The following is a 19,722-nucleotide window of genomic DNA, read 5'->3' as shown; positions in this document are numbered from 1 at the left end:
TTTTTTTTTTTAACTGCAAATATCTCCGGTTTTAGTGTTAAGGCAATTTTGGCCTCATAGTTGGGAAGTTGGGAAGTAGTCTCTGGCCTTCACTTTTCTGGAAAAATTTTTTTAGAATTGGTATTATTTCTTCCTTTAATATTTGCTATAATTCATCATAGAAGCCATCTGGAATTGGAGGGTTTTTTTTGTTTTGTTTTGTTTTTTAATGGGAAAGCTTTTAACTTTAATTTAATTGCTTTAAAATATGTAGGTCCATTTAGGTTATTTATTTCTACTTGAATAAGCTTTAGTAGTTTTTTCATTTCATCTAGGTTATCAAATTTATTGGCATAAGTTTTTATTAACATTTGCTTTTTTAAAAAAACATCTGTAGATTCTGTGGTGATATCACTTCTCTCATTTCTGATGCTGGAAATTTGTGCCTGCCCTCTTTTTTCCTGATAAATATGACTAGAAGTTGATTCATTGTGCTGATCTTCTCAAAGAACTAGATTTTATTTTTGTTGATTTTCTGTTTTGCTTTCCTGTTTTTTTTTTTTTATTGATTTCAGCTTTGAATTTTATTATTTCTTCTCCTCCTTTCATTTGGGTTTAGCTTGGTCTTTGTTTTCTGGTTTCTTAAGGTAGAAGCTAAGATAATTTGAGACTTTTCTTCTTTCATAATATAGGCATTTGGTGCTATAAAATTTCCTCTATGTGCTGTGTTAAGAGCATTCCACAATTTTCACATGTTGTGATTTTGTTTTTGTTTACTTTAAAATACTTTCTGATTAATATATCTTTTGATTTCTTCATTCACCTTTAGTTATTTAGAAGTATGTTATTTAATTCCAAATATTTGGGAAAATTTTCCAGATATCTTGCTATTACTGATTTCTAACTAAATTTCCTTATGATTAGAAAATTGCTTTATATCCCTTGAATCTTGTAAAATTGATTGAGATTTGTTTTATTTCATAGAATATGATCTAACTTTATTATTGTTCTTTATGTTTTTGAAAAGGAAATATATTCTGCTGTTATTGGATGGAGTGTACTATAACTATTAAGTAGATCAAGTTGGCTTTTAGTTTCAAGTCTACTACGTCTTTTCTTATTTTCTGTTTAATTGTTCTATCAATTATTGAGACTAGTTATTCAAATCTCCTGCTTTAATTATATCTATTTCTCATTGCAGTTTTTGAAAGTGTTATTAGATGCATAAATGTTTAGGATTATTATTTCGTTATAATGAATGAGCATGTTATCATTATGAAGTGACCTTTATTATCTCTAAAAATAGTCTTTGTTCTGAAATCTTCATTTGATATTAACATAACTCCTCTAGCTTTCTTTTGATTAGTGTTAGTATGGTATTTTTTTTACATACCTTTACTTTAAATATATTTGTGTTTTAATCAAGTGTGTTTCTTATACTTGTAAGCAGCATATAGTTAGATCTTGCATTTTAATCCAATCTGATAATTACTGTCTTTTAATTTTGATATTAGACCATTTGTGGTTAATATGATTATTGATATAGTTATATTTGATTTCTTGTCGATCTGTTTTTTGTTCTCATTTTTCTCTTTTCTGCTTTCATTTTAGGTTGAATATTTTTTGTAATTCTATTTTATCTTCTTTGTTGGCTTATTAGCTATAACACTTAGTTTTATTGTTTTCGTGGTTTTGGGGTTTATAGTAACCAAATTTATCTCTTCTCACATTGTAATTTGAGCCAAAATAGTGCTTCAGGGAGAGAATGAGGTGTACATCTAATGGCCAGATTTTTGATTCTCCTCACATCTTTTGGCTATCCCACTTGGACTAGGTTGTGATACCTTCACCTAAAATGTATGGCAGAAGTTCTGAGTTCTTGTATTTCCTCCTTATATAGATGGGTCTCCAATTTTTCTGCTAGTATAGTTTTTTATTTAATTTATTAATTGACTGACCTGAAAGATCTTTCAAAAGAGCAGTGTATTAGTTGCAAATCATGTTTTGCTTCAAGAAATAGAGATCTGAAAAATAGAAATATATACGTAATAAGGATCCTCATGTCATGATAAACCTGGAAGTGTGTGGTTTATGGCACTTATTTATCCATGCAAAGAATTCAGAGTGAAGGGTCCCATGATTCTCTTGATCCTTACCTCAGAGTTGCCTCGTGCTTTTTGCAGATTCAGCCAAGTCCACACACCAAGCGGCAGGAAAGAGAAAGAGAAGAGGAGTTGCACTTACCAACTGTGTCTGTCTCTCAGCACTGTTTTTCATATGGGCATTTCAATCTAGAAAGAGGGCTAATGAATGTAGTTTATTGCTGATATCACTGCTGGACCTGGGAAAAGTAAGATTCTGTTAATAAGGGTAGAAGGAAGAACCGATATTGAGTATACAATTGACAATGTCTGCCAAAGACACTGCCAGTAGTAGCTCTTTGTACTTGCCCTTAAATGACATGAAAGCCCTATAAGGAATGGAAAGAAAAGAGTTATAGATAGAATTTTTGTATTATTATTATTACATTTGCTAAGTGCAAACATATAGGTTCCTAGTGTTCTTAAGCTCTTTCTACCACTGATCAGCCTTATGGACATTACACATATGGACCACAGGTGGCTGTTGGATAAGAGCCCCGGACCCCAAGCAAAAAGTTATGCAACTTTAGGGATGGGATGCAAGGAAAAAGGTGTATGAAGCAGCTGTTTTTGGCCACTCCTCCCTGTAACTTTATTACGAAGATATCCAGTTTTTCAGCTCAGATGTTTTCTCTTTCATAAGATCCTCCTTGATTTCACCCCAGTTGGAATTGGCTGCTCCCACAGTCCCCACAATGTTGTTATAGCAGCTTTATTGAGATATAATTCACATACCATACAATTCAACCATTTAACGTGTACAATTCAACCATTTTTAATATATGCACAGAGTTGTACAACCATCACACGGTCAATTTTTGAATATTTTCATCATCTCAATAAAACCCCTGTATTAGCCATCACTCCACATTAACCCACAGCCCTAGACAACAAGTATGGAGTTGTCCATTTGGACATTTCAAATAAATTGAATCATTCGATATGCTCTCACAGTATTTTTCCAAAGCCTCTCTTATTATCCCTGAATTCTACTGAACATTCATCGATTTTGATGGATCTACATCAGGTTTCCTTTGCAAATTGAGTTCCTAGTCTGCCATCTTTGTATACATAGTAGTGCCTAGCAATGTACCTGGTGTATCAATAAATATTAAACAGAAGAAAAAGGGAATCCCCTTTCCATTTTATAAACAAACGCAATAGGGTAGGCTGCAATATAATGTTTGGAAATATGAAAGCCAAATGGTTCCTGTACACTTGTAGCAATTAGATTTTGTAAGGACTTTGCATGTAATTGTCCTCAGACAAAAGTGTGGGGAAGATAAAGTCTATCTTGGAAGTCAACTCTCTGTTTGCTTTCTCCTCCTTCTTCCTTTGAATCTTCTGACTCCTGACTCCTGGCCATCTAGTACACCTGCCCTGGTATATGATCCATAATATCCTCTGTCATCCTTTTCACTCCTGCTCCTGCTCACTCCCATTAAAATCCATCTTAAGTTTTGGTCCACTGGGAGTCAGGGTCCAGGGTTTAATCCTACTTCTGTCTTTAATACCAACTATGAATATTGGGGAAATTATCCATTTTTTTTTACATCTGTTTTCTTTCCTGAAAAATTCAGGAATGATGCTCAGTAAAGGCATCTTTAAAAATCTATATTCCTCTGTGGCAACTCATAGAATAAATGAGAGAAAACAAGATTTGTGACTTACACTCTTTGGTCATAACATCAGAATAAAAAAGAACTTTTGGGGATGGATTAGCTGGAAGTTTTGTGTTTCTATTGGACAGTTGATTTCAAGAGCTATTTTGATTCTGGAAACATTTTTCATATTAATTTAAATAAATTTATTATTTAAGACAATGATATGTACTGTCTTTAGCGATATAATTGGTTTATAAAGAAATCTTTAGTTTGTCTACTCTTCCTTTCACTTTTTTGCCATTCCTAGGTGAAAATCCAAAGGGAATTGTATGTGGCAGAAGAGAAAACTATTGAGCATAGTTAATGGCTCTCAGTATTAAAGCCAAGTATTTACAAGTAAAAAGAATGAGGTCCATGTCATTGGTAATGGGATTTAAATGGATTTAGGAACTAAGGCTGAAACAGGAGCCTAATTAGAGAAGATTCCAGGGTCATCATGTCAGTGCCCACCTGTCCATCAGGCAGACAGACTGTCCACAGCTTTCACTTCAAAGACATGGCCTGTTCTTCTCATTAGTGTCTCTTGCCTCCTAGTTCTTGAGGGAGAAGATGTCTTGGCTGCCCCGTGTAGCTTGCTGTGTATGAAGCAGCATACTGAGTGCAGGTTGAGATTCAGCTTATATTTGGCCTCTACAAAAGATTCAAACTCAGAGTAGGATGTTTACTGATTTTCTTACAGATGGGTGCAGAGCAGAAATCATTTGGACAGATTATCTTTGCTAGGGTTTTCTTATTTTTAATTGCCCTTTTAAAAATAAGAAGAAAGGACACGGGTAAGGAATAAAATATCTATTCTCATCCATGGATAGCCGCACTTATAATGGGTCCTTTTGTACCTATTCTTTATAGCTCAGCTACTGAACATTTGCTAGATGGACCTCTGTGCCCTTTTTTCTTTTCTAGTTCACTTTGGGGTTTTCTACATGAACAATTAATGTCTTTAGCCTACATTGGTTTTTCATGTGGAGCGTGTTAGTCATGGAAGCTCAGCACCCAGAGTAGATGGCATCTGAAGCTGAATAGGGGAGGTAAGACCAAGGTAGTAATTGAGCTCAGCTAATCTCTTGGTGATGGAGTGGGCGTCTGTGTCATGCATGTGCCATAGTCGGTGTTTCTGCACCTTGGTGAGTTGGAACATCAGAGAACATGGAGAGTTCTATAGCTTACTCTGTCCTCTGTTGCTTCCCTTTGCTCTTTTCCATCTTTTATGAGGCCTGTTGCTGGATGTGGGGGGAGCCCAGAGATAGTGGAAAAGGGCATGGAGCAGAGATGGCACTTGCATAATGGAGTCTAATATGTGAAGATTCTGCATCATGGAAGTAGGATTTTGTGTTCTTTCCTTTTAGACTCCATCCCAACAATATTTCTCATTATTTAGATCATTATTTGCCTTTAGGCATCAATGCTCAGAGGTGATTCCATTGGTTTTAGCTTTAATTAAGAAAAAAGAAATCATTAGGGAAGCAGATTCCCCCTTCCGATTCCTAATTAACTTACGGGCAAATTTGTTTTCTGCTAATGACACATCCACATTTTGTTTCAGACTTTGGCCGAATGTTAGCTGGAGAGGTTTTCATAAAAATAATCCATAGTTTAAAATTATCATCACAGATTTAAAAAATTTGTTATAATTGACTGAACTTCTGAGAATTCATGTCATAAAACACAAAGTTTCCGTATCGGGAATCACACATGAGAACATTGTGTGATTATCTAGCAATCTCAAAGCATTACGAAGCAGGTCTCCTTTGGTTCTGCCCATAGAAATTTACTTATTATCTTTTTTTGGAGTTAACAAAATAAGAGCAATAAAAAGCAATGGATTGGGATCCAAACATATGCAATTCTGATTCTTACTTTTCTGGAACATATGCTTCACTTATCCAGCATTTATTTACCCATCTAGTAAATGTTATTCTGATGTTAGAGAAAAGTGCTGGGGTAACTTGCTCAATCTTACCTTTCTTACCCATTGATTCAGGTGGAACTCAGTTGGAGTCACCCTGGGATTAAGAGTCAACACAATTACAATTAAAATCAAATTTTAATCTGCAGCTTCTATGGTGTATATCAAATAAGTGGTTTGTGAGGAAAGACAGTAAGTTGTAAAAAGTGAAAATGAAGATAAAAAGTGAAAAAAATGAAAGGATAGAGAAGAAAGGGAGAGCAGCAAATTGAGACCTGTCCATAGAATACCGGAAACATTCTCTCTTCAAAGCCAGCCCCTTCCCACATGAATACAAAACTTTAGGTTGCTCTGATGGAATCCAGCTTTTTGGGAACCCAGAAGTTTTCAAATTCTCAAATGGTAATATTAATTCTTTTGTCAAATGAAATCTTACATAGATGCCCAAGATATTAAAACAAAGTAATATTAATATAAATTTATCATATATATGAATTTATAACTTTTTTAGTGTGAAGTTAACTGGTGAGAACTGTACTATTAAATGCAAAAATGTAAAATTCAAGAACATGGGAAATACTTCTTGTCGTCAGCCACCACATTCAATTTCTGTGTTTTGTTTTAAATGCACCGTGTTAAAGACGTCTTGTTTCACATTAAAGGCAAAGAGTATCTGATTTTTTAAACTTCTGGAGATATTCAAACAGAATTTTAGTAGCTTTAATGTGTTGAAGAAGGAGAGTTGGTAAACTTGGGTCTGAAGACTGTTCACTGGAATAGATGCAAACATAAAAGCCATCAGTACGTAAGAAAAGTGAGAGGAAAAATCCCTCTCGTATTGACATATTGACAGTGGGTGCCAGAGCTCTCACTGGTGGGAGAGTCCTCTGTACCCGTGTTGCCATTTAACACAGCGTGATACAGCATCCAGAGCATGCCCTACACTGTTAGACCTAAGCCTACTGTGGTACTTAGTTGAACTTCACACATTCAAGTATGGTAGTTTGCTGGCTTTAGGTATGTAGCTATCTAAATTTTAACGAAAGAACAGTACAGAGCCTTGTGCTTACAAATTAATGACATCTGCAAGTTCAAACACATCCCTAGAGGTGGACGGAGACTTTAAACTCTGAACTTGGCACATACCGACTTAACTCCACAGCAAAAATTAAGATAATGCAGGGGCAGAGTGTTCATAAGTTACAGGCAAGTTCTGCTTTTAATTACAATTAAATATTTAATTGTCTGACTCAAATATTATGAGGTTGCTAAGCACTTCCTTCAAACTCTAGAAAATTTTACCCTGGACCAGGGTCCCAAGCTTACCAGCTCTGATATTCCTCACTAAATCGCCTAATGCTAAAGAGTTATTCTGGTGATAGCAAGAGAGCTTGTATTTTCCAAAATTTATGGCCACTTTATTTCATTGTGGTGTCTTCTATGTATTGGTTTCTTATAACAAATGTATACCTTTAATTAAACTATTCCTAGATAACTCTCAGAATAAAGCCCCAACACCTTAACTTGGTTTTCAGGGTCTGTCTCTCTCTCTCTCTCTCTCTCTCTCTCTCTCTCTCTCCCTTGCAAAGCTATTGCCCCAAACACTGCACCCAACAGAACTTCTTATTTCATTTGTTTTTCTTTCTACCTGTTGCTTTTGCTTTCTCTTCATCTAAAATGCCCTCCCTCATATATCTTCATGTCTAAATCTTATGATCAAGACCTTAGAAGTGGTCATTTTTGGTTCAACAGTGTATGCACTGTGTGTGTGTGCATGCATGTATATATACACATATATAATATACACCTTAGTGCATAAATCACATATATTAATATTAATGACACGAAAATATTATTGCCATTATATTAGGTGGAAAAGCACATTGAAAAAGTTGATTCTATTTTTTTGAGAAGAAAATTATGTAGGAAAAGAATTCCCAAAGATTCTATATGCACAAAAATGTTACCAGTTTGTGCTACTGGAGAAAGGCTTATTTTACATATCGGTGTTTTATATATTTAGGCAGTAAACCTGTTTTACTTTTGTCATAAGACATACACTAATAAAATGCATCTTTAAAGTACAGAGCACTTCATCCCACCCTTAAATAAAATTTTAGATTATCTGAACCCCCAGCCCTTTTAAGCTGTTCTCAAAATTATGCATATATCCAGATATTTAAAAGAATGTTTAACCAATGTGCAGCTACCAAGATTAATGATAATGCTAAGATTTGGCACAGCATATTTTGATCCCTATTTGGGAAATCCTCAGACTGTTCATTCACTCATGTTTGCAGTGATGCCCCTTTGCCTCCAAGGGCTTGGTACACCTAAGATATTTACTAATGAAAGAGGATTGAGATTTATTGTTTCCCAGAGACCTGGGTGGCATTTTTCAAATATTCTCTTCCACAGAAAAAGAGCATGCAATTCTGCTGTCATAGTTTTGAATAACATGTTCACAAGGAAGTGTGACTCTTGTTTCTGGTGAATGTATTATGTAAAAAAAAAAATAATAATACACAATCATAATACTCTCCATCTACTCTGTCACTCTGAGGCCCTGATATCTTGCTTTGTGGTTTGTTTCTCTACATTGGCTACCTCTGAAACAAAAAGGATATATTTGATACTCATTGATAATTTTTTTTTAAAGAGTGAATTAGGCAATTTTCCTTGAAACTTCTTTTCTAATTTAGCATGAAGTAGAATAGAATAGTGGAAATGATGGGATTTATTTGGTGATACCAAAATAAGAAGGGGAATTGTTTGGTCCTGCAGCAGACTGCAAGAGGACTGAGGAACGGATTGAAGAAAATTATCAAGCATGCATGTTGTTTTTAAGTGATACTTGAGACTTGGATGTGCAACAGCTGTGTTGTTGGCTTTTTTTCTGGTGCCAACTTTATTTGATTGATTTTCTCTCTGACAGCCCACTGTGCTGATAAATGTGTCCATGGTCGCTGTATTGCTCCAAACACCTGTCAGTGTGAGCCTGGCTGGGGAGGGACCAACTGCTCCAGTGGTAAGTTTCCACCTGTTGTTGTCTGTCTTGGGATGTTTTAGCTGTAGGGGCCTCCTTGTCTGCAGATGACTCTGAGCCATGCTTTCCTTATTCATCCCTACGCAGAGCAGAGCGTGAATGCCATGTCCCACTCGGTCATACCGTTTCTTTTAAATCTGTATATGTACATATACATAACTTGCTAATTGAGCATAAACAAAAGTTCTTGGAAAGAAGGACATTTCAACAATTATACAACAGCTCATACTTCTGTGGATGTGAATGCATTTTTCAGAGTAGGGTCTACAATCTAGATTCCTTACCTTAGTAAGGCAGTGGTGGTTAACATAGCTATTGTATTCTCGCTTCCGTTTTTACCTGTTGATTTCTCTAAGAAACTCTATTGGTGATTTACCACCTGTTGGTTTTTAACTCAGGAGTAAAGTTGGTATTTTTGATGCTAACATATCTTTTTATCTCTGAATTCTGAGATGCAAATAATGAGTACTTGTTCAGGTAACTTTAGGGAGAAATATCTGTAATAAATGAAAATTCATGAACACTTTGGTACTTGTTAAATCAAATCCTAACATAGTATATAATTTGTCTTCATTATGTTGAAATTATAATTATAAAATGATGGTATTTTGGACTAAAATCAGTCTATACCTAAAATCCCATATTCATTATCATGAAGATTATATGATGGAATGTCCTGTAATACAGTTGCTTTTCTAAAATTCACAGTTAAACCCTAAATCTTCTGGTTAACTTGTTGCTGTACACGTAATTGCGTCCACGTCCTGTTCTTTTATGCTTCTTTTTTCGCCTTGAGAAACGTGAGAAGGAATTAAAGCACAACTAATTGTAGTGCATGAAATATTACATTTAAAAAAAAGAAAATAATACTTTAAAAAAATTGGCAAGTTCTCATGACAGCACGAATTTGTCTTTGTTGCCACCAGGTAATATTTTGAAATTAGTCTGAATGGACTTATTTCAATAAGCTGATGTAAAAATTTTTTACTTGCTTACTTTGGAATTGGGGAGATGATTTTTTTATCTTGCTAAAACTACCTGGTTTGGACTTGTGGTCTCTTGGCACTCCTTGAAGCAGCATCTCCAGAGGCAGCCCCTGTGCCGTCTGTTTACAGAACACTTGGTGTGAAAGAGCCTTTTTACTGTACCTTAAACACGGACTGGGAGTGTGTGTGTGCGTGTATGTGTGTGTGTGTGTGTATGTGTGTGTGTGTGTGTGTGTTGGGGGAGTGTGTGTGTGTGTGTCTTTCTGCCCCTGTCAAGTTTCTCAATTCCAGGGGAAAATTGTCTTGCAGGGTTTTGTTTTGCTTCTGTTGGAAATCAGGAGGAGAGCGGGCATTTTGTTCACATGCCATTGAGGCAAAATGTTTGGGACATGGGATTTGGCTCATGTCCATTTTTCTGGCCGACTGGCCTCAAATGTGATGTTGCTTTCATTAACTTTTCCAGCTTAAAAATCAGTTGTGCTTAGACATCTTGAAGAAAAATAACATTATTATAAACTAGTGGGATAGGGAAGAGTGAGCGTATTAGTCATGTAAACTCTGTGGTTTGCCACTAATTCCAGGGCAAGAATGCTACAGAATAACTTCAGTTGTATTCATACTTTGTCTCCTACCAACTGCAGGCTACCTCGAGCTAAGGGCTCACACTGAAGAGTATTTGTGTTAGCAAAACAAAAGCCTACGTGGGTTTCAGACTCTCTAGAACTGATTAGGACCTTCTAGAAAATAAACCGTTCCTTTATTTTGGAGTTTAATGGAGACTCTAGAATTCTGAGAACAGATGTTCTTTTAACACTGAAATATGACATTGAGACAACGTTTAGTTTCTTTCTTACAACTCATGTTTGGGCTTTATGATGAACAAAAGCATAAATAAACATCAAAGTTTGTCTGAAATTTTTAAGGGTGTCCTGAGAAAACCATTTCTGATACCTTTTTAAGCAGGTAAAAAAATGATATTCTGAGCTGAACCCAGAATATGGGTCTTGCTGCCTGGATTTTGTCTGTGGCAATCAACCTAATGTCAGGAAATGTATCGTTTTGTTCACTCTTGACAAGATAATTCTGGAGCCAAGATCTGTGGTCTAGTAATATTATTTAGCAGAATTTAAATGGCCTAATTTCTAAGGATTCTATTTCCATGTCCCCTCCTGTTTGATTACTATTATGCATCAATTTGGTGGTATCTATTAGATCCATAAAATAATTGCTTGATAATTAGACTGCCTCCTTGTGTCACTTAAGGTCCAACCAGGAGACAGGAACCACAGTAATTTTTTAAAATTTTTAAAATATAATTTTGTTCTATTTTGGAACACTTTTAGACTTATAGAAACGTGGCAAAGAGAGCTCCCGTGTGCTCAAACTCAGTCTCCCCCATTGTTAACCTTTTAAATGGCCATTAGTTTGTCAAAACTGGGAAATTGACATTAGTGTATTACTATTAAATCAACTGCAGATATTATTTGGATTTTATCAGTTTTTCCACTAACATCCTCTTTCTCTTTCAGGTTCCAGTTCAGGGCAACACACTGCATTTCACTGTCATGTCTACCCTGTCTTCTCTGGTCTGTGACAGTTTCTTAGTCTCTCCTTGTTTTCATGACGTTGATAGTCTAGAGAACTGGCCAGGTATTCCATAGAATGTTCCCCAGTCAGTGTTTGCCTGGTGTTTTTCTCATGATCAGACTTGGGTTATGAGTTTTGAAAAGAATACCAGAGTTGAAATGCCCTTTCTCTTCACATCATATCATGATATCCATGTGATATCATTGATGTCATCAATTGGTTAACATTTACCACTTGGTTAACCTTTACCACTTGGTTAAGGTAGTGCGCTAGGCTTCTCCACATGAAGTTACCATTTTCTCCTTCCTCTACTCTATTCTGTGGAAGCAAGGCACTAAGTCTAGCCTACCTTCAGGGATGAAGGGCAAGACACAAGCTCTATGTCTTTGAGGAAGGAATATCTACCTATATTATTTGAATTTTTTTGTAAGGAAGATTTGTTTCTTCTGCATTTATTCAAACATTTATTTATATCAGTAGGGACTCATGTATATTAATTTGACATTTTGTGTTAAAAACCATATTACATAATTTATTTTGTTGCTCAGATTGTTCCAGCTTTGACCATGGTGTCCCTCTTTTTTTTTTTTTTTTTAAGACAGAGTCTTGCTCTGTCACCCAGGCTGGAGTGCAATGGCATGATCTTGGCTCTCTGCAACCTCTGCCTCCTGAGTTCAAGCAATTCTCCTTCCTCAGCCTCCTGAGTAGCTGGGCTTACAGGCATGTGCCACCACACCTGGCTAATTTTTATTTTTTTAGTAGAAACGAGATTTCACCAGGTTGCCCAGGCTGGTCTTGAACTCCTGACCTAAGGTGATCCACCCACCTCAGTCTCCCAAAGTACTGAGATTACAAGTGTAAGCCACCATGCCTGGCCCATTATATCCCTTTGACATGACTCATCCTTTCAATTTTGAGTGCTTTCTTACTTTCTGGTGCTAGAAGATACTCCAGGCTCATTTTTTATTTTTCCTGCTGCAGCCTTAAATGAACCATTTTTTAAAGGAGTCTTGGTACCTTTTATTGTAGAATGGTGTTTAGAAACCAAGATCTAGGGGCTGGTGTGCTCATTGCTACTAGGACACAGAGTGACTTGCAAGGAAAAAGTTTAATATAAAGAATTATTAACTAACTGTCATAGTAGATTGGAGTAATGAGGGATGGGCTAGTAAGAAGTAGATAGATCTCTAACAGATATAGGAATAGCAGATATACGAAGCAACCACTACCCCTAGGGTGGAGATAGAATGTCCAAAGAAGAAACCCCACTAAGGGTGTGATCCAGACCTGCTAGAGAGGGCACAGCCACAGCTCACTCAGATCCAGAAAGGCTGCTATGGTACTATTCTAGCAGAACTTGCTGGAAATATGCCCTCTAGAACTTGTGTAGAGCTTTTGAAAAAAATTCTTCGTGGAAAAGTCTCACCAGAAGTACTCTGCTACAAAAAAGGGGAAGTCGTTGGCTGATGGGTGCCGCTAGCCACAATGTACTGCAGGAGCTGTATGCTAGAGAAGCTGTCCATGCTGCAAGAGCTTTGTTCTGGATAAGCAATTTGTGCTACAGAAACAGGGCTCTGGGAAAGCCGTAGGTGCTCCAGGAGCCAGGTACCGGAGAAGCCATTGACACTGTGCTTACATTCCAGAAGCTTGGTGCTTTAGGAGCTAAGAGCGCTAGTGCAGTACTAGTCTGAGTGCAGTGGAACGAGAATGGAAAACTCCTTTGTGATGTCTCTTTAGCGCCCCCTGTTGAAAATACTTAACATTTGGCCAACTGGCAATGAAAAAATATTTGAAGGGCACGTATCCATTTTTGCAGAGAAGGCAATCAAGTATAAATTTAGAGCTGAAAGGCAATACATTGATAACTGTTGCAGCACACTCCTTTAGTTACCCAACTCCTAAATGCACCCTCTACACACATTTGCATTCCTATACATATAAAAACCCCCTGTATTTCTACATAATATACAGTAATTCATCTTAGACGTGAACATGCTCATACTCTTCCCAAAATGAGGAGATGCAAGTCCCAACCTTCATTGGATTCATTGCTGGCTATATTAAGTTTTTTTCAAATTAAGTCACAATTCTATTGAATATTCTGTCTCCTAGATACTAAAATTAATTTGCAACACCTAGCATATAAAACAAAAAGAAAAAAAGAAAATAGCAAATAAAAATAAACAAACACATATAACAAACAAATAAAAAACATTGAAAGCTACTACAAACTTCTTTCATGTAACTGGTCACAAGGCGGTAACTGATATCTATGGCTTCCCTCTTCTACTTTCCATTCCATATTTCCCCCATTCTCAGCCCAAACTTCAGTTGCTTGGGGTTCTTTACCTGGTGGAGTGGCTCAAACTTTTGTTCCTGAAAGATCTGCATTTCTACTTGTCCAGCCTTATTTTGGTTGTTGACATTTCTCATCAACCTTTATTACTGGCATGGGAGTATTAAGAGGTATTCCACAGGATCCTTGGGTTCCAGACATAGTTCTTCCCTCTCTGTGCAGCAGCAACCAGATTTTTCCTTGACAATCTGGACCAGTCACTCCAGCCAAAAGATTAACTCCTTTTATTGACATTAGGAGTCTAAAATGGTCACATGGTAATAAATTGATAACTGTCATACATAGCTATCTTTTTTTTTTTCCTTTCTAAAATACATGGGCGATTAAGGGACTGACAAATCCCTTCAAATGTCCAGTTTCACAAAAGCTTCTCTTAGAGATTTGATATGTCCGTTTACCTTGGCAGCTGAGGGAAGGGTTCCTGCCTGTGACATACAGTCAGTGTTCCTGGGTTTCTGGAGCCTCAATATAAAAAACCAGGCATGTCAGAGAACTATACAAAGTTTGTTCTCCTGGAATGAAATCATGATTTATTTGACTAGACTTAAACATATTGCTTCTTTTTAAATTTGATTTAAATGTTTGTTTTTGAAAAGCACACATGTATTTTACCTTCATTGGCATCCTAATGCATATCCTAGCTTTTATGAGGGAATGACATTAATCTATCTTATTCCATCTCCTTCTTCCTCCCCTCTTTCCTGCTCTAGTTCTGTTCTTCCCCCCATCAATTTATCTGCCCCTGCATCAATCCTCTATTCCTCTTCTCCCATCACTGGATGATAACTCCTGGAGGGCAAAGGCCATATGTTATTAATCTCTGTATTCTCCATTGTGCCTGGCATGTGGTTGTAGCACAGTAAAGCTTCCATTTAATTAGATGATGGAAGTGTATGATTCTGAGAAGGTCATTCATGTGTTCATTTTGTGAACTTTCATTGAATGATTACTGTGTGCAAGGCATGGCATTAGATGCTGGGGATAAAGGAACAAATCAGGAATGGTTGCTGCTCTGACAGACCTCATAGCTTGGGTGAAAGATAAAGTGAGAGAAAAGGAACTGCCTCAGTGGAAGAGGTAGATTGAGGGGAAACTGGGCGGAGTTGGATAAGGTGGTGAGAGATTTTCTGAGTGGACAAGGGCGAAAAGGGCTAAGAGTACAGCTGGGGACAGAAAACAGATTGCTATAGACTACTCTTCCACAAACTTCTCTGAGAAGCCAAGTAGAGGAAGCAAAGAAATAGAGAGTAAGAAGTTGGTGTAGGGTCAAGAAAAAGTTATTTGTTTTCATACCTTTGTCTGTATTTTAAGGTGAAAAAGATGTAGAAGCTGAGAAGATGGTGAAAGAAAAGAGGGAGAAGCTGGAGATGGGGTTGAGAGAGCGGATTGCAGAATAGAGGGAACAAGGCTCCTGAGAAGACAGCTGGGAGATGGGATGGGATCCTGGGCACTGATGGAGAGATTAGCAAGGAGTACTTCCCATTCCCAACAGAACAAGGAAGAAAAGCAGGGCCAGAAGAGGTGTAAACAGGTTTCCAGCTGTCAGGGGTGCTGGTGGGCGATGGGGAGGAGAATCTGAGGAAGTCTGTATCAGATGACCTTTTTTATGTTGATAAACTTGCAGGAGAGAGAGTCTGCTGATATGAAAGGGGGCATAAGGGTGGTTACATTGACGATGATGACGGTAATAGTTCGCTTTAATTAAGCACTTGGAATGCAAGCATCATTGTAAGAGCTTTAGAGGAATTACCTCTCTTAATGGCCATAACGTACTATGAGATGGTTGCAGTTCTTGTTCCTAGTTTACAGATGAGTAAATAAATGAAGGTGCAGACCAATTAAGTGACTTGCCTAAATTTATATATCTAGTAAGCGGTGGATTCAAACTTGCATCTCATTCAGAGATGGTAACTTTAATCACTGTGGTATGGGGTCTCCGGAAGTTGGAAAGAAGGTTTACTGAAAGTAGCAAGAGTCAGCAACAGTGAGAATGAGAACAGGAGACAGGGAGAGGCAATACCAGGCAATTATGAAAATAAACCTGAGAGATGTTGAGGGCCCATTAATATTAGAGATGATAAATTCATAATGGCACTCATCTGGACTTTCCTTATTCATAATCTTGTGAATGTTGGGGCAGATTCTATTTATTATCCTTTTCAAGTCTGTGATTTTATGTGCGACTTACTTGAATCAACATGTATATGCAACTCCTGAGATCTTTCTTTGTGTTGGAAACCCTTTAAACCTTTTGTATGAATAGCAATAACTTGTTTCTTTTCTTAATCCATGTAATCCTATTTATAATTTCCCACACGTCTATAGAGAAATCTATTTCACCTACAGCTATAGGGCACAAACAGTAGAGTCCTAAATCAGCCAGCGTATGGCTTTCAAATGCTTGTCCCTCGGGCTCTTTGCTTTTGACATTAGAAACACATAGAGGCAAAAATAGAAATTAACTTTGGTCCAGAAACTCCAAAGTTGGGTTTTATTGAGTCACTAATAGCATTCCAGTTAAATATACTTGGCAGCAGTGAAAATATGCCTAGAGGGCAAGACTAGCTCAAACATTTTCAGGTGCAGCATAAGGAACGCTGATAACCTTTTGTGTAAAGCAGGCATGATGTACAGCGTGCAGAAAGTAATAAGACTTTGCCTGCAGGATATTCAAATGGAGGAATCCATTTGGAGGATATTAAGGCACAAAAGCTGACATATTTCCTAGCAAAGTCTGCCATAAAGGTCTATTGACTGGCAACAATGTTGAGATCGATGCTGTCTGAGGAGAGCCGACGCTGGGAGCCCAGTCCTCGCTGTAAGTCATTAGCAGGCCTGTCGCGCCGTCAGAATTACTTTAGAAATCAGGTTGATGGAGCAGCAAGAATAAGAGTAGACCGGCTGGTTTCACTATTGTTGGGGGCAGGACGATGATAACAGCTGGGAAGGACTGAGTTCTGAATGGTTCATCAGAACTGTCCCAAAGGCAGCTTCACTGATGGACCATCCAAGTAGTTTGATAGCGGTCACAGACAGAAACTGCTGATTTTGCCTTTCCCATGGAGTCCAAAATTTGGACTGTCCTTTGCCACTTTCAGGAGGGGGCAGAGAACTACTACCACCATCCTCCGTCACCCGTCCTGGAATGGAATGGCCATCATCCTAGCTGCTCTCCTTTCTGTAATGTTTCTGTGCCTCCTTTCCTCATGCTTTGAACAGAGATAAGAATATATATTATACTCATAGGCTTGTGGGGATTAAATGTATTCTCATGTTAAGTGCTCAGTGCCATGCCTGGCAGTGTAACAATGACAAGTAAATGTGCTACTTACGATTTCTTGTGTGACAAACATAGCTTACACCACCCTTCTTCACACGTGGCCCAGTCTGTTGACTGAACAGCAGGTGGGGAGCCCTTTGTGATTGTTCTTGTCCCACAGGCCACATCCTTTTTAATTTACTTATTTGTTTTTGAGGTTGGGTCTCACTGTGTCACCCAGACTGAGGTGCAGTGATATGACCATAGCTCACCGCAGCCGTGACCTCCCAGGATCATGCGATCTTCCCACCTCAGCCTCCTGAGTAGCTGGGAGAACTGGCATGCACCCCCAAACCCAGCTAGATTTTTATTTATTTATTTTTTTGTAGAGGCAGGGTCTCCCCATGTCTCCCATGCAGGTCCCTACTCCTGGGCTCAAGTGATCCTCCTGCTTCAGCCTCTCAAAGTGTTGGGAATTACAGGCATGGGCCACCATGCCCAGCCCCCTATACCCGGCTTTCAGTGGAGCCTCTCTTTGTCCGTAGTTGCTTGTCATGAGATTTCCCAGGCAGAGACCTAGTAAAGTCTTATTTTGTTTGTTTGTTTGTTTTGGTGCATTCTTTCCAATCTCTGATCACAGATGTCCTTACCAGATGAAATCATGTCCAGTTTATATTGCTTCTGGCATAGTGAGAATACTAATGATGTTTAAATTACTTGTGCTAATGAGTTCATATGCAGTGATTGTAAAGATAAGACTGGGCTGTTATGTTAACTCCACTCCATATCATTTATTGATTTTTCTTTTTTTGTTTGATAGTTTGTCCAATATTCATTTTTCAGCAAATCTTGTTGGTTCAACTCCAGAATATAGCCCAATCCAGCCTCTTCTCGTTATCTCTACTGCTGCCGCTGCAGTCCATGCCACATTCTCTCTCAACTGGTGATTGCAGTAGTCTCCTTGCTGGTCTCCCTGCTTCCTCCTCAGATGCCACTACAGTCAATTCTCTATGACCAGAGTGAGAGCAGAGTGATCTTGTAAAAATGTACTTTACAGCATGCTGCTCTCCTTCCCCATACCGGCCAGAATTTCCCCTTACAGTTAGAATGAACTCCAAAGCCTGACCACAATTCATCCAGCCGTGTATGATCTATTCCTTCATGTTTCCCTGATGCCTTCTCATCCTTCTACCTTTCAGGACATCACACTGCTCAGCCTCTGCCTTTCATTTATGGAACACATTAGTTTTATTTCTGCCTTTGCACTTGATATTTCCTCTGCTCAGAATAACACACTTCTCACTGGTTCTTTATATGGATGGCTTCTTCTTCTTTTTTTTTTTTTTAGACAGAGTCTCACTGTGTTTCCCAGGTTGGAGTTGCAATGACACAGTCTTGTTTCACTGCAACCTCTGCCTCCCAGGTTTAAGTGATTCTCATGTCTCAGCCTCCTGAGTAGCTGGGATTACGGGTGCCTACCACTATGCCTGGCTAATTTTTGTATTTTTAGTAGAGATGGGATTCCACCATGTTGGCCAGGCTGGTCTTGAACTCCTGACCTCAAGTGATCCGTCCACCTCGGCTTCCCAAAGTGCTGGGGTTACAGGTGTGAGCTCCTGCTCCTGGCCACACGGCTGGCTTCTGTAGGTCAATTAGTCAGCCTAAGTGCCACCACCATGAAGACACTGTCTCTGACCTCCATATGCAAAAGGTATGCCCCATTACTCTGTATCACATCTCCTTTATAACATTTTTCAATAAGTCCTTTTGAAAAATATTTGATTTGTTTACTGTCTTTTTTTTCTTGTCTATCTTCCCCTCCAGCATGTAAGCCCCGTGAAAACGTGAATTTTGCCTGTTTTATTCCTGCTGCTTAGCTATCACTGAATGTTTGGCATAGTTCTGGGTACATGGTTATGCTTAATAAGTATTTGTGGGTGGAAGGAATGAAGGCATAAATGTGCCAGGAGCAGTGACAGATATAAAAATGAGATATGGGAGATGAGTAAGACACTGCCTCTTCTTTCCAGGGGCTTTTATTCTGATAGAGGAATTGAAGTATAGAAACAAACAAATCAGCAAAGCATCTGGAGCAGCCAGGGAGGAAGGGACCAAAGGTCTTCGACAGTGAGGCATGACACGAATCTTTCCTTCAGTGGCCTGAGGTTGCTTAGGCTCCTGTGGCTTTAGGACTCACCTTGATTATGTGCAGTGTGGTCACATTCATTCTTCATGACTTGGAAGAAGATTTCCTGGCCATAGACTGGTAGCTGCAATGAAATTGTAGAAGTCAGGCAAGATGTACAAGGTGTGGTTTCTGTGAACTTTGAGGAAAATGTGGATCTGGAAGTTCCTCACCCTCAAGAGAGAGTAGATTGTAGTGTAAACATAGAAGTTATTACTGAGATGGAGGAGTGACTTCTGAAATGGTGGCCCCGTGGCTAAAGAAGGTGTTTGAAAATCAGCCCTTGTCTCAGTGGAGAATACCTAACAATTTTGCTGTCTAAACTTTCTTATATTACTTCTCAAGGTGGAAATTCTTTGTGAGGATATAGAACTTAGTTGTTAATTTGTACCCAAATGGCATATGAACAGTAAGAAACTAGGCAAATAAATGCAGACTACAAATTATTTCTAATCACATAGCAATGAGTGGAATTTCATTAATCTTTTTAGACTCCTCTTTAATCAAATAAATAGCAGGAAATAACAGTCCAGTTTAAAAGAATGGTTGTATAGGGAGCAGAAATATTGGATCATAAATCTTTATAATTTCTTTCATATATACATAAAACACA

The 19,722-nt window shown here is 38.1% G+C and overlaps 1 protein-coding gene across 1 annotated transcript in view; it reads left to right on the top strand.

Moving 5' to 3' along the window:
* Positions 1 to 19,722, top strand: part of MEGF10 (multiple EGF like domains 10) — a 169,047-nt gene that overhangs the window by 70,650 nt on the left and 78,675 nt on the right. Inside the window, exon 5 of the mRNA XM_032263422.1 lies at positions 8,626 to 8,718. Within this exon, the coding sequence (XP_032119313.1) occupies positions 8,626 to 8,718 (93 nt within the window). The remainder of the gene's footprint in view (positions 1 to 8,625; positions 8,719 to 19,722) is intronic.

The sequence above is a fragment of the Sapajus apella genome, unplaced genomic scaffold (genome assembly GCF_009761245.1).
Source record: "Sapajus apella isolate SASKATOON/1434 unplaced genomic scaffold, GSC_monkey_1.0 scaffold1, whole genome shotgun sequence".
Taxonomy (NCBI): domain Eukaryota; kingdom Metazoa; phylum Chordata; class Mammalia; order Primates; family Cebidae; genus Sapajus; species Sapajus apella.
The sequence above is the reverse complement of the archived record's forward strand: the minus strand, read 5'-3'. Positions and strand labels throughout refer to the sequence as shown.